The 12,616-nt window shown below is 38.7% G+C and overlaps 1 protein-coding gene across 2 annotated transcripts in view; it reads left to right on the top strand.

Moving 5' to 3' along the window:
* EDIL3 (EGF like repeats and discoidin domains 3) overlaps positions 1-12,616 on the top strand; it is a 474,131-nt gene that overhangs the window by 204,294 nt on the left and 257,221 nt on the right. For both annotated transcript variants that reach the window (XM_027970498.3, XM_027970497.3), the window contains one exon: positions 8,946-9,074. In XM_027970498.3, coding sequence (XP_027826299.1) covers positions 8,946-9,074 — 129 coding nt within the window. The remainder of the gene's footprint in view (positions 1-8,945; positions 9,075-12,616) is intronic.

The raw sequence follows: 12,616 nt of genomic DNA, 5'->3' as shown, positions 1-12,616 counted from the left end.
AAGTAATTAAGGATTTTGAGATGAAATTATCCTGGATTTGGATGGGCCCTGAAGGATGGAGGCAGAGATTGGAGTTATGCTGCTATGGTCCAAGGAACACCAAGAGCCAACAGAAGCTGGAGAAGTCAGGAGGGTGTCTGCCTAGTCTCCAGAGGGATAATGGCCCTCCTGACACTTTGACTTCAGACAAAATAAATAACTGTTCTTTGAATCTACAAAGTTTGCAGTAACTTGATAGAGTAGCTCATGGAAACAAGTACAGGGTCCCTAAACCCTTTCTGATCACTAGTTGTGTCAGTATTTTCCTTTGGACAGATATGTACAAAGAGAGTCCAATATTAATCCTTGAGAAGAAAGTTTATCAGTAGTGTATTTTTAAAAAATCTCTCTTTAGCTCCAGATTGCAATTTTCATAATCTATTCAAATATTTTATGTTTGAGGAACAATTTGTTCATTTTGCTGATTCTCCCCTTAAATGGAATGCTGCTAAGACACTTCAGTCGTGTCCAACTCTGTGCAACCCCATAGACGGGAGCCCACCAGGGTCCCCCATCCCTGGGATTCTCCAGGCAAGAATACTGGAGTGGGTTGCCATTTCCTTCTCCAATGCATGAAAGTGAAAAGTGAAAGTGAAGTGAAGTCGCTCAGTCGTGTCCTACTCTTAGCAACCCCATGGACTGCAGCCTACCAGGCTCCTCCATCCATGAGATTTTCCAGGCAAGAGTACTGGAGTGGGGTGCCATTGCCTTCTCTGTTAAATGGAATGGTTTAGATTAACTATAATTTACCTTTCTGAATGCATACAAAATACCCAGAAAATATGGACAGTTTTTTTTTTTTTTCCTTCAAATGGCTGATTTTATAGTTTACATTTAAAAGAGAGGAGGAGGAGAAACCAGGATGAAGAAAAGGAGGAGAAGCAACTAGCGTCAAAAATGATTTGAAAGCATCAATCATGTGAATATTACCAGAATAATTTCTTCTTTTTCAACTAGTTATAGAGTGGCAATGACTCCAAATGAAAACTGCCAAAATGTTCAGACCTTATTAAATGTAAGAGCAACATCATGATATGATTTTAGCATGTTTTTAAGACAGGAATTTGGAGTGAACTTTTGGGTCATATCTGTTCCTATTTGATTGTACTGCTAGAATAAATGCTGAAACAATGCTCTTTTTGTGACCCAATTGGTATTTCCTTATTACATTCTCTAAAATGTACATTCATTTTTAATATCTAGATGCCAGTGTTTGAAAGCATAATTTGTAAAATTGACTGTGTCTATGTATACATTGTCACAGGAGAGTGTTAGCCTATTTATTTTCTAATAATTTGCTTCCACACTATACGGAATTAATGATTTGGGGCATAGTCTCTAAATGTGTGAAAAACTAACTATCCTACATATATAGAAATCACTTAGACTCTCTACAGTTGGAATTGGGAGAAGGTCAATGCAGAAAAGTAGAAAATCATATATAGATCTGTTGCTTTTGTGAGTTATTAATCTTGTTGACATATTTATATGAGCTTGCATAAAAATGCCTGGAGAGCATGCTGTTGTTCAGTTGTTCATTAATATTGATCATATGCTGTCCCCATTGTGTTAGGAGTTACTTAAAGATTACCTACAAAAGTATTACAGCATTACCGATTTTAAAACTCCCTGATGCCTCTTGTATCTTGAAAGTCCACTTACACTTTCACTGTTAAGAGTGATATTATCAAATATTGTTATCTAATCAGATCATTTCAACTTTTATGAATACTAATCAGAACTGAAGCTCATAACCAGCACTCTGCATACTTCTGTATACCTGTGATAGAAAAAGAAGCAAATTTTTGAAGTAAGAAGGAATTGAGATCATACTTGTTTTTACAAGTTCTGAGTGGTTCAGTAAGACTCATTTGTTTTCAGAATTTGCTCTACTATTAAATTGTTTTCAAAATTATGTATCAGCTATAGATTAGTGCTGACGTTACAAAAAAATGTATCAGGTACCCTAAATATTCCAAAATTTTGACAGCAAAAATTACAGATGTGGTAATATTACAAACATTTGTTAATATGATGTCACAAAGAGAATTATAGAATTAATTTTTCAGAAACTATTACATAAAAAATATTAATACTGAGCACAGTACATTGACAGTAAAAAAGTCATTAAAATTACCTTATAAACTGGATAAGTAAATATTTCCTTGAGTTGTTAGCATCCTCTTGTAGCAGCTGACAATAGTAACTCCACTTAAAACATGTATCACAAATAAGTAACAGAGTACACAGCACATAATGGATGCTTAATAAATGAATATTATGCTGAAATCATGAAAAATAAAGAAAAACACTTTTATGCTGAACAACGTTATGGTCAGTTTCTTCTTCTCACAGTATGAGAGCAATGTAAATGCTATATGTGATGATCATTATTTATGTGTGTGAACACCTTAAAATGATACCTACTTACTTTCAGTATCAAAATAGAGAAGATTGTTAGATGGGGAGGAAATATAAAAACAGACAGAAGTTTCCTAGGATCTTTAGTTCTCATATGATTAGTCTGCTTATCATTTGGAGAAAGAAACCTGAAAACTCCTGACACATTTTAATTGTCACTGATTAACATCAAACACAAATTTTTCTGGCTACATGAAAATTTGGTGAGTTGAAACCTTGGGCTACATTTATCATCTTTATGTACTAACTTATATTCTGATTATTTCATCTTGCTAATGCTCCAAGTGAATGTCTTTATTTACACAGGATTGTTCAATTAGGAGACCAAAACACTATTGATAGGATTGTATAATGTCACATATTTCTCGATTATATATTTGCTAAAGAATTAAGATATGTGTAATCATTGTTGTAGGGAACTAGGTTTAAAGAAGGTTGAGAAGTGCTTGCAAATGAGACTCTCAACCAGGGCTGAACATTCTTGCAAACGAGATGTTCTGCCCAGTGTAGGGAACTAGGTTTAAAGAAGGTTGAGAAGTGCTTGCAAACGAGACTCTCAACCAGGGCTGGACATTCTTGCAAACGAGATGTTCTGCCCAGTGTAGGGAACTAGGTTTAAGGAAGATTGAGAAGTGCTTGCTAACGAGATGCTCAGCTAAAAATCCTGTTTGTTCCCGTGGGAAAAGAACATTGCATTGCACACAAGGATGTTTCTCTGATTCCTCAATAGGAACAGACCTTGGGACAAAACAGATTCTAAGTTGATAAGAAAGTTCCCCAAAACAAAGTCTTAGCTGCAGTAAATAAGCCAAGGTAAAGGTTATCTCGCCCTGCGCCTGCGCACTGTATAGTCTCTAAATCATAGTGCTTGGCAGCTTGCCCTGTAGGGGGTTGTACAAAAGATATAAAAATTAAACAGCTATAAAAAACAAGGGTTAAAATATAAAGATTTAAATCACTCTGCAGTGTTGGTGTGTCATTCCGTCGCCAACACATTGTACATTTAGGGATACAATAATATTATACCTGTGATACTCTAGAAGCTTATACCATATTAGATATATAAATTTAAAGAATTTGAACCTTAGAAAGTGTAGAAAAGTTAGACTATCTTAATTATCAATTGAAATGCCAAAAGATATTTATAGCTTATAAATCTTGTAAGCTTGAATGGGGTTAGGCAAAAGATATGGTGGTTATCACTCATTATCGCCACACTCTTTATTAAAGATATATTGTAAACCTACTGTGTGCCAACCATGACTTACCACAGAGAATTAAGAGTCTAATGGGGGAACATGCCATGTAAGCAGTCATTTCAGCACTCTGTCATGAGTTTTCCAAAAGAGTGTATGTGTGTGTGTGTGTGTATGTGTGTATGTGTGTGTGTGTTTGTGTGTATGCTCAGTCACTCAGTCGTGTCTGACTCTGTGCAACCCCATGGACCATAGCCCACTGGGCTCTTCTGTCCGTGGGATTTTTCTGGCAAGAATGCTGGAGTGGGTTGCCATTTCCTTCTCCAAAAGAGTATGTACAAGGCTTATAACATTAGTTTCACAGTACAGTTGTTAGGGACAAAATAGAAAAAGGAAATAAATCTATATGTTGGCCAGGGTCAGTTTCTTCACAGTGTAAGCAGCAGTATACACATACCAAGTACATTACGAAATAGTAGTGGGGAAATCAGAGAAGGCAATGGCAACCTACTCCAGTGTTCTTGCCTGGAGAATCCCAGGGATGGCGGAACCTGGTAGGCTGCCGTCTATGGGGTCGCACAGAGCTGGACAAGACCAATGCGACTTAGCAGCAGCAGCAGCAACAACAGTGGGGAAATACTCACGTTTGACAGCTTATTTCAAACACAGCTGAAGTGGAGTATTGTTAGCATGGCAGAGACTCTCTATATTCATGATATCTAATACACTCTGACCAATTTGCTGAAAATATTTTCATTTAGGAAGGTTTTGGAATCCTGTGTCCTTAGTGAGTACTTGCTAAATTCTGGAAGCATCTATCAAGATTGACTGTATTCATCTACAGATCTGTAACTGGGCAGGAAGTGTAGTTTAATGGAAAGGACTTAGGTTTGTAGTCAGGCAGAATGTGTTAAAAAACAGATCTTGGCTTTTGCAGTTAGACTCACACTTAACCTCTGAGTAAGCCTTTTCGATTTTTTTGCCTATAGAAAAAACCTATGTTCTTAACAAAGTATCGTAAAGAATACTATGTATTTCATGTTGCCTAGCATATAAAGCACTCTTAAAAGGTTAAATGCTTGCCACCTTTGCTTTATGTCATCTTTGTCATGTAAATGAAAATCACTGAATTTCTTGGAGTAGGAAAAATAACAGCAGCAAACAGCCTTTGTAACAAGTAATCTTTCTCTGAAACCAAGATGCCAGCTAAGGTCAATGATGTCTTTGCAGGTATAAATAAAATGAGCTCCAACTCTCTAACTCCTGTCTTTGGGGAATTCCAGAGGCTACACCAGGATTACTTGATAGACTTTGCCTGTGCCCCCAGGAAATATCTACAAAGTGTCTAAGACTAGATAGCTGTCAGCGCGGTTTTCAGGTTCCTGTATCCACTGGATTCTTGAGTTCCTTGGGCATCGTGTGCTGCAACGCTTCTTCCCTTCTGCCAGGATGAGCCTGATGAATAGCACAGCCCTTTCCCTCCGACTTCCCCCAATTCCATACATAGGTCTGTGTGTCTAGCAGACTTGGATAGTCCCACAAAGACAGGTCACATAGTAGCTTTACAAACAAAACTGAATTTTAGGCATCATGGTTTCCTACTAGCGACATTTCTTCCCATATTCCAGCCTCATAGCATACTTCTATGAGCATACCCCCTTGCTCCTTGAAGTTGACTTTCTGTTCTGTTTGCAGGGTCTCTCCTCCAGGGTTACCCCCATCCATTCCTAAATCCTTCCTTTATAAGGCAGAGCTGCTGACTCCTCTTCAGCCAAGTTTTACTTTTCCAGAGATGTAGAAGGCTTGATTAAATGTAATCATCCCTTCCAGGCTCATATTTGCTCCTTGTTCTTCCAAGTAACTTCCATTGACCACTCCGCTCGTAATCATGTCTTTAACTGCTCCCAAGGACTGGCATTGGCCTTACTATTTCAGTTTGTTTTTTATCCCTCCCTCAGCTTTATAAGTAGAAAGAGCAAGTGTTAGTTGCACAGTCATGTCTGACTCTTTGCAACCCCATGGATTGTAGCCTACCAGGCTCCTCTGTCCATAGAATTCTTCAGGCAAGAATACTGGCGTGGGTAGCCATTACCTTCTCCAGGGTATCAGTAGAAGGAAACATGAAAAATATTTCTTTTCTTTCTGGTAGAAATCATATTGCTCTCTTGTTGGGCCAGAAATAGCTTTATCAATTTTGTTTTTAAAAAGGTTTTTCCTACTAGAGGGAATTCCTCAAACTCAGTTTTCCCCATATTAGTTGAGGTTTTTGTTTTTATTTTTGAGAAATCCTGAGTTCTTATTAGGCTTGTTTCCTTATCTGCGAAATTTAAAGATTGGATTGGATGATCTCTAACACTCCTTATTTGTTTAAAATTATATATTTCTTGGGCTTCCCTTGTGGTTCAGCTGATAAAGAATCCGCCTTCAATGCAGGAGACCTGGATTTGATCTCTGGGTTGGGAAGATCCCCTGGAGAAGGCAAAGGCTACCCTCTCCAGTATTCTGTCCTGGAGAATTCCATGGACTGAATAGTCCATGGGATTGCAAAGAGTCAGACATGACTGAGTGACTTTCACTTTCACAAATATTCTTATAATTTTTTTTTTAGCAGTTACATGCATGGCTGTCAGTTATGAGTTATTTAAAAACCTGTCATGTATTTTTGTATTTTGCGTGAGTGAACTGATGAGTCAAAGCTCTAATATCACCTTTATTTCATTCTCCCTTCCCCATTTGGCTGATTCTGTAAGGAATGTAGGTTTTAGGGTCACAGATTCTTGGCTTGAGACTGAATGCTTCATTTGTAATGTTCATTTGAGAAATATTATCTAAAATTTCTGACCTACGGTTTTTTTTTTTTAAATAAGGTAAATGAGAATAATACAGACAATGACCTCTGCTAGTTGCTGGGAGGAATAAATGAGATTATTTATCTGAAAGTAATTTGTAACTTGTCTGGCATTGTTAATGTTAATTAATTTGAGAGGAGGGAAGAATTAGAAAGTGAGAAAGAAGAGGGGGAAAGGGTTCTGTAGCATGGTTTACATCTCTTGGTGATGGGAGAAAATGGTCCCTGGTATTGCACCTTCTTCCTGTCTCAATCATTGACAACATACTATCTCAAGGGCAGGTGTTAGTCCTTTTAGTTGACCAGTACTGCAAGGCACAAAACTGCCTACTTGAATAACTGTTTTGTTTTTAACCGGTACGGAGATATCTGAAGAAAATTATGGACCCATTGCTTTCTTTGCACTTTTTGAAAGTCAGTGGTACTAAGATCTTGACAGCATAGTTGTCATATTGTTGCCTATTTCATGCATATCTTTATTAAATTATATAATTATTGACTGTCATGGAATGTTAAACTGTACTAAGAGCTGCTGGAGGAGGTAATAGAATTATAAAATATTCCAGAATAGCATTGCCCAAACTCTTAAGGGCTGCCTGTTGTTAACTTTGTGATGATGGTGAATTTCCTTTTCTGTCATTAAGACGTTAAAGGGTTTTGACCCACACTTGACTAGTGTGCCACCTCATGCGAAGAGTTGACTCACTGGAAAAGACTCTGATGCTGGGAGGGATTGGGGGCAGGAGGAGAAGGGGATGACAGAGGATGAGATGGCTGGATGGCATCACTGACTCGATGGACGTGAGTCTGAGTGAACTCCAGGAGTTGGTGATGGACAGGGAGGCCTGGCGTGCTGCGATTCATGGGGTCACAAAGAGTCGGACACGACTGAGCGACTGAACTGAACTGAACTGAGCAGCGTTCACTGTTGTGCTCTTTTATAGCCTTACCTGATGGAGCTCCCACCCAGTTGGCTCGTTCTCACCATTCTCCTGCCAACACTGTTACCTTCTCTCTAGTCTCTGCCGAAACCACTGGCTTCTCTTCTTCTCCTATGCCCTCCGTGACTCCAGAATTCATCTCTGTATACAGAGTCAGACACTTGGTTTAATAACACTTGCTTTGTTTTTCTAGTGTGTACATCTTAACTTTCTTTTCAGTGATTTTTGTTTCATATAAATATGTTCTAGTCTTTCCAATTTAAAAAAAGGAGGGGGGGGCCACAAAATTAGGCAATGCTATATAGTTTGCTTGATCTCTCTTCATCTCCCAGGGAGAGCTTTTTCTTCCTTCAACTTGTCTCTTCTTCACAACATCCAGTGTGGATTCTGCCATGAGTCATTCAGCATCCTTCAAGAAACCAGCTATTAAACAGAATTAGAGAGGCAAAGGTTTATTAGGGGGAATAGCTGTGATGGACACGAGAGAGAAAGCACAAGAGTAGATAGGACGAGCCTTCAGACTGACACAAGCCTGTAGGCTCTGAAGTAAGGAAAGGACAGAAGGGTTATTGCAAAGAAAACAATATTCTTGGATGCTATGCCAGTTGAAAAAGAATCACAGCCATACCAAAGGAGTACCCCCCAGGCAAGAATGTGCAGTAGAGGAGTCCCAGGTTCAGGCAGAACTGATTCAGCTGTATACTCCCAGAGGTGGAGCACCACACTTCTGTTGACTCTCAACAGAGGTACCAGTTGAGGTATTGGTACCTCAATAGAGGTACCAGGTACCAGTCATTCTGGTGAAGTTACTTTTTCAAGGCTCAAAAATAACTCTCTGTCTCTTCTCTATCTTTGCAAGTTTCAATGAGCTACTTCCTATACATTGGCAAAAATTGGAGTTCTCTTGAAGTATGCCCCACCACAAACTCACAAATAGTCAATAAAAGTATTGCAACCAACCATCCACTTCACTTGGCCAATGTGGTTACAATGACTTTTAAGTTTATGCTACTTTCACCAGCAGGGTACAAGAAGTCTTGCATGTTCTTAACTGTAGAAATTGCCATTCACTATTGCATTTTAAACATGCAGAGGAGATTTTCAAATCTGGAACCTTAGTAACATTGTTTTACTTAGTGCTGATACTTTGTGAATGTTTGACATGTGTCTGTTCGGGGTATTTTATATGTATGGATTCTTTTCCTCTCTGTCATTGCCTTTTGAGGTAGATGGTATTATTATAGTCTTGACATTTCACAGAAGATGATACTGAGGTATAGAGAGGTTAATTAAATCATCCAAGACCACATGGCTAGAAAGTGGTGAAACCAGTATTCAAGCCCAGGCCATTGGTCTCCAGAGCCCTCACAGCTTCTGCATTTCCTGTAGCACTACTATCCAGAACACTTTTCTCCGTAAAATTGTTAATTGCAAAGTGTTGACCTGGTGTCTACTTTAAAGCGTATGTATCATGTAGCAATATTGCCTTCTGTCTTTCAGGCCCCTGCACTCCTAATCCATGCCATAACGGAGGAACCTGCGAAATAAGCGAAGCGTACCGAGGAGACACATTCATAGGCTACGTTTGTAAATGTCCCCAAGGATTTAATGGGATTCACTGTCAGCACAGTAAGTCATCCACAGTCTTTGTGCTTTTATTATCATTGATTGCAAAGTATGCAGGTCATTATCATTCTTGTTTGGAGTAGAATGATAGAATCTTTGAGCCTGCTTCTCTCCCACTGGATACACCATATCCCCAGCCGAGGACTTATCCCTAGTCTGTGTTTCTATTCTCCCAAGGGTGTGGGAAGCTAGCAATCTTCTATCAACCCTTTTCACTGTCGTTCGGCCATACTTGCAAAATGCTGCTTTTGTATTGATCTCATATCTATGTCTTTCTTTCACATGTGTCCTAAAGCTATATTCTTCAAGCTTCCCAGACATTTTTTTGTTTGGCTTCAGAGATGATACCTAAAAGAGAAAACTGCCCACTCTGTCTTTTCTATAAGCTAGTTTTCTCCATCTCACATGTTAGCATTTTTAGTGTGAAAATCTTTGAAAGTTCCAAAAGGGTGTTATCTGCACTTCTCTGTTTTATTCTTGTTCTTGTTTATCCTGAAGTTAAACAAAATTTGTCCACTTGTGATGATTTCTTCTTAGAAGTATGACTCAGCATTATTGTCCTTCTAAGTATTTCTAACAGTAAGAATATGCCTTTGTATACTCTCACCCTCTTTGTCTTAGAACCCTGTTGCATAGGGAAAAAAAATAGTTCAGATGTTATGCCCTTAGGTGCAAACCCTCCCTCTAGACACTGGGCAATATCCCATTATGGAAACTTTGTTCTCATTTCAAGGGGGAATTCCACTGTAGCGTGTGTGCTCCATGCAGGCAGCCCTTAATTGAGAGGCTCAGGTAGGTTGGCCAGACTGAGGAAACTCTGGATACTGCTCTGACACTATGTCACAAATCTTTGGAAATAAGTAGGATTAGTAATATCCTCTTTAGGTGATCAGGGGAATGTCAAGGCAGTCAAGATTCTGAGCTCAAATCCCTGTCTTTCCTGAAATGTTTTGTGATATTCATGTATAAAGGCTGAGCAGCGATTCTATAACAAGGAAAAATCAGCCATGGTGACTTTGAACTCAGCCTGAGAAAAATCACGAGCTTCTCATTCCTTGTTGGTGATTGAACCCAGTTACAAGCAGTGTACGTATTACAATAGGCTGTATTATAACAGGCCTGTACAGAAATTCCACACGTTCCTGGCCATTGCAGGTCTCCAGAGAAGGACACAATGTTCTCAAAGTCTCAGAGCCAGGGTGCACTCTATAATTTTTTGCTGGTGGTTGAAAGTCTGGCTCTGACTGACAGACTCAATTTTTCCTTACTCATTCCTCACACCATGGGCTTAATCATCACTGTGGTGTTCATGGCCCATGTATTCACTGCCCACTCCAGGCCACTTGCCATCCCCGCATTCCTCTCCCTCTGGTCAATACCCTATGCTTCAAGACTCAGGTCCTGGAAGACCTTAAACGCATGCTTAAGGTTTATGGGAAACTGGAGGCTGAGGAATTCAATTTAGAACTGGGATTTTGTGAGCTAAACAAACTGGTGCCTCTTCTCTGAAGTGCGTCATTATTAGAAGTAGCAGAGAATGGAGGGGGAAAGGACGGGATTTGGAATCAGAGACCTGGATTTGAGACCTGACTTCTAAGTTATTGGATAAGTGGAGACAGTCACTTGACCTTTCTGTGCTTGAAGACATAGAAATAGAGGAGTCAAACTAGAAATAAATGATCTTTGGTTCATACAGGATAGAAGAGTATTATGGTTAAATGGGTAGCTTGCTTACTGTACATAGGTTATCAAGTCTCTGTCTTTATAGATAAAATTGAAATGGATTATATATTGGGAAAGCAAATTTCAAAGTGCTGGAAGCACTGAGAGTTTTTCCAAGTGGGATAAACAGAAAAATAAACAAACAAAGCAGCTCTTTACTTCCTTGCAAGAACTGCTAGGGAATTGTGTGTTTTTCATAGTGGTAAGAGTTTTATGGCCTAGAACTTTGCTATTCAAAGTGTAGTCATGCGTCAGCATTGCCTGGAAGCTTGTTGGGAATGAAGATTGCCAGGTGCCACCTCAAACCAACTAAATCAGAAACTGTATTTCAAAATGATCCCATTCCCAGTTGACTCCCACACATGTTGAAGCTTGAGAAATACTGCACAAGACTTTCAGTAGCTAAACCTAGTCATCTTGTAGGTTAAGGTAGCAGTTCTGCATTCAGATACATAACCATGCGTTATAGGCAAAATATTTATTATGTTTTGGCTAATAAAAGCTATATTGAAAATCAATGAAAATGAAAGATAGACCAACATAATATGAACATTTCATTTGGGAAAAGAATTGAAAACAATTCTTCAGACTTCCATGTATAGGAGGGCTTATTAATTTAGTTCTGTGTGATAGATTGTGAAGTAAATATCTTTGAGAATATAGCTTAATAGCTAAAGAATTTTAAGTTTTATGATACAGGAGTGACAAATACATAGTTTAGTATAACAACTATTTTGTCACTGTTACAAATTAGAAGAAAGGTTTCTAGTGTTAGCATTAACATTATATATGCATTTTAAAAAATTAGATTTTGGCTTTAAGAACAGTTCTAGGTTTGCAGAAAAACTGAGCAGAGAGTACAGAGTTCCCAAATATCCCTCCTCCTCTGTAGTCTTCTCTGATATTAAATTCTTCCATTAATATGGTATATTTGAGCCATGAGGTTTCACTTGGTGGCTCAGTCCAAAAAGAATTCACCTGCAATGGAGGAGATCCAGGTTTGATCCCCATAGCCCTCCCAAATTCCTTTTCGGCTTCCCTGGTGGCTCAGATGGTAAAGAATCTGCGTAAAATGCAGGAGACTCAGGTTCGAACCCTGGATTGGGAAGATCCCCTGGAGAAGGGCATGGCAATGCATTCCTGTATTCTGGCCTGGAGAATTCCCTGGACAGAAGAGTCTGGCAGACTGCAGTTCATGCGGTCACAAAGAGTCAGCAACAACTTCGTGATTAACAATTTTTAACACTTTGTTGAAATTGATGAACGGATATTCATATATTAAGTAAAGTCCATGGTTTACATTAGGATTTGATGTTGCATTGTACAGTTCTGTGGATTTAAAAAAAATGCATATCATGTGTCCTCCAAAGCCTTATACAGAATAGTTTCACTAACCTAAAAATCTCTGTGCTCTGTTTATTCATTCCTCTCTCCTTACTCCAAACCCCTGGCAATCACTCATTCTTTTTTTTTAACTCTGTGATCTTGCCTTTTCCAAAACGTCATACAGTTGGAATTCTAGAGTATAGCTGGAATCATATAGTATGTAGGCTTTTCAGACTAGCTTGTTTTACTTAGCAGTATGTATTTAAGTTTCCTCCATTTTCTTTTGTGACTTGATAGCTCTTTTGCTTTTAACCAGTGAATAATATTCCACTTTAGGGATGTACTACAGTGTGTTCATTCATTCACCTATTAAAGAACATCTTATTAATAGTTATTCTCCTTTTGGCAATTATGAATAAAGTTGCTATAAACATTCATATGCAGGTTTTTGTGTGGACTTGAGTTTTCATGTCTTTACTTGACTAAAGACCCAGGAG

The sequence above is a fragment of the Ovis aries genome, chromosome 5 (assembly GCF_016772045.2).
Source record: "Ovis aries strain OAR_USU_Benz2616 breed Rambouillet chromosome 5, ARS-UI_Ramb_v3.0, whole genome shotgun sequence".
NCBI classification, from domain to species: Eukaryota; Metazoa; Chordata; class Mammalia; order Artiodactyla; family Bovidae; genus Ovis; species Ovis aries.
Note: the sequence above shows the minus strand (reverse complement) of the source record. Positions and strands in the feature narration are given on the sequence as shown.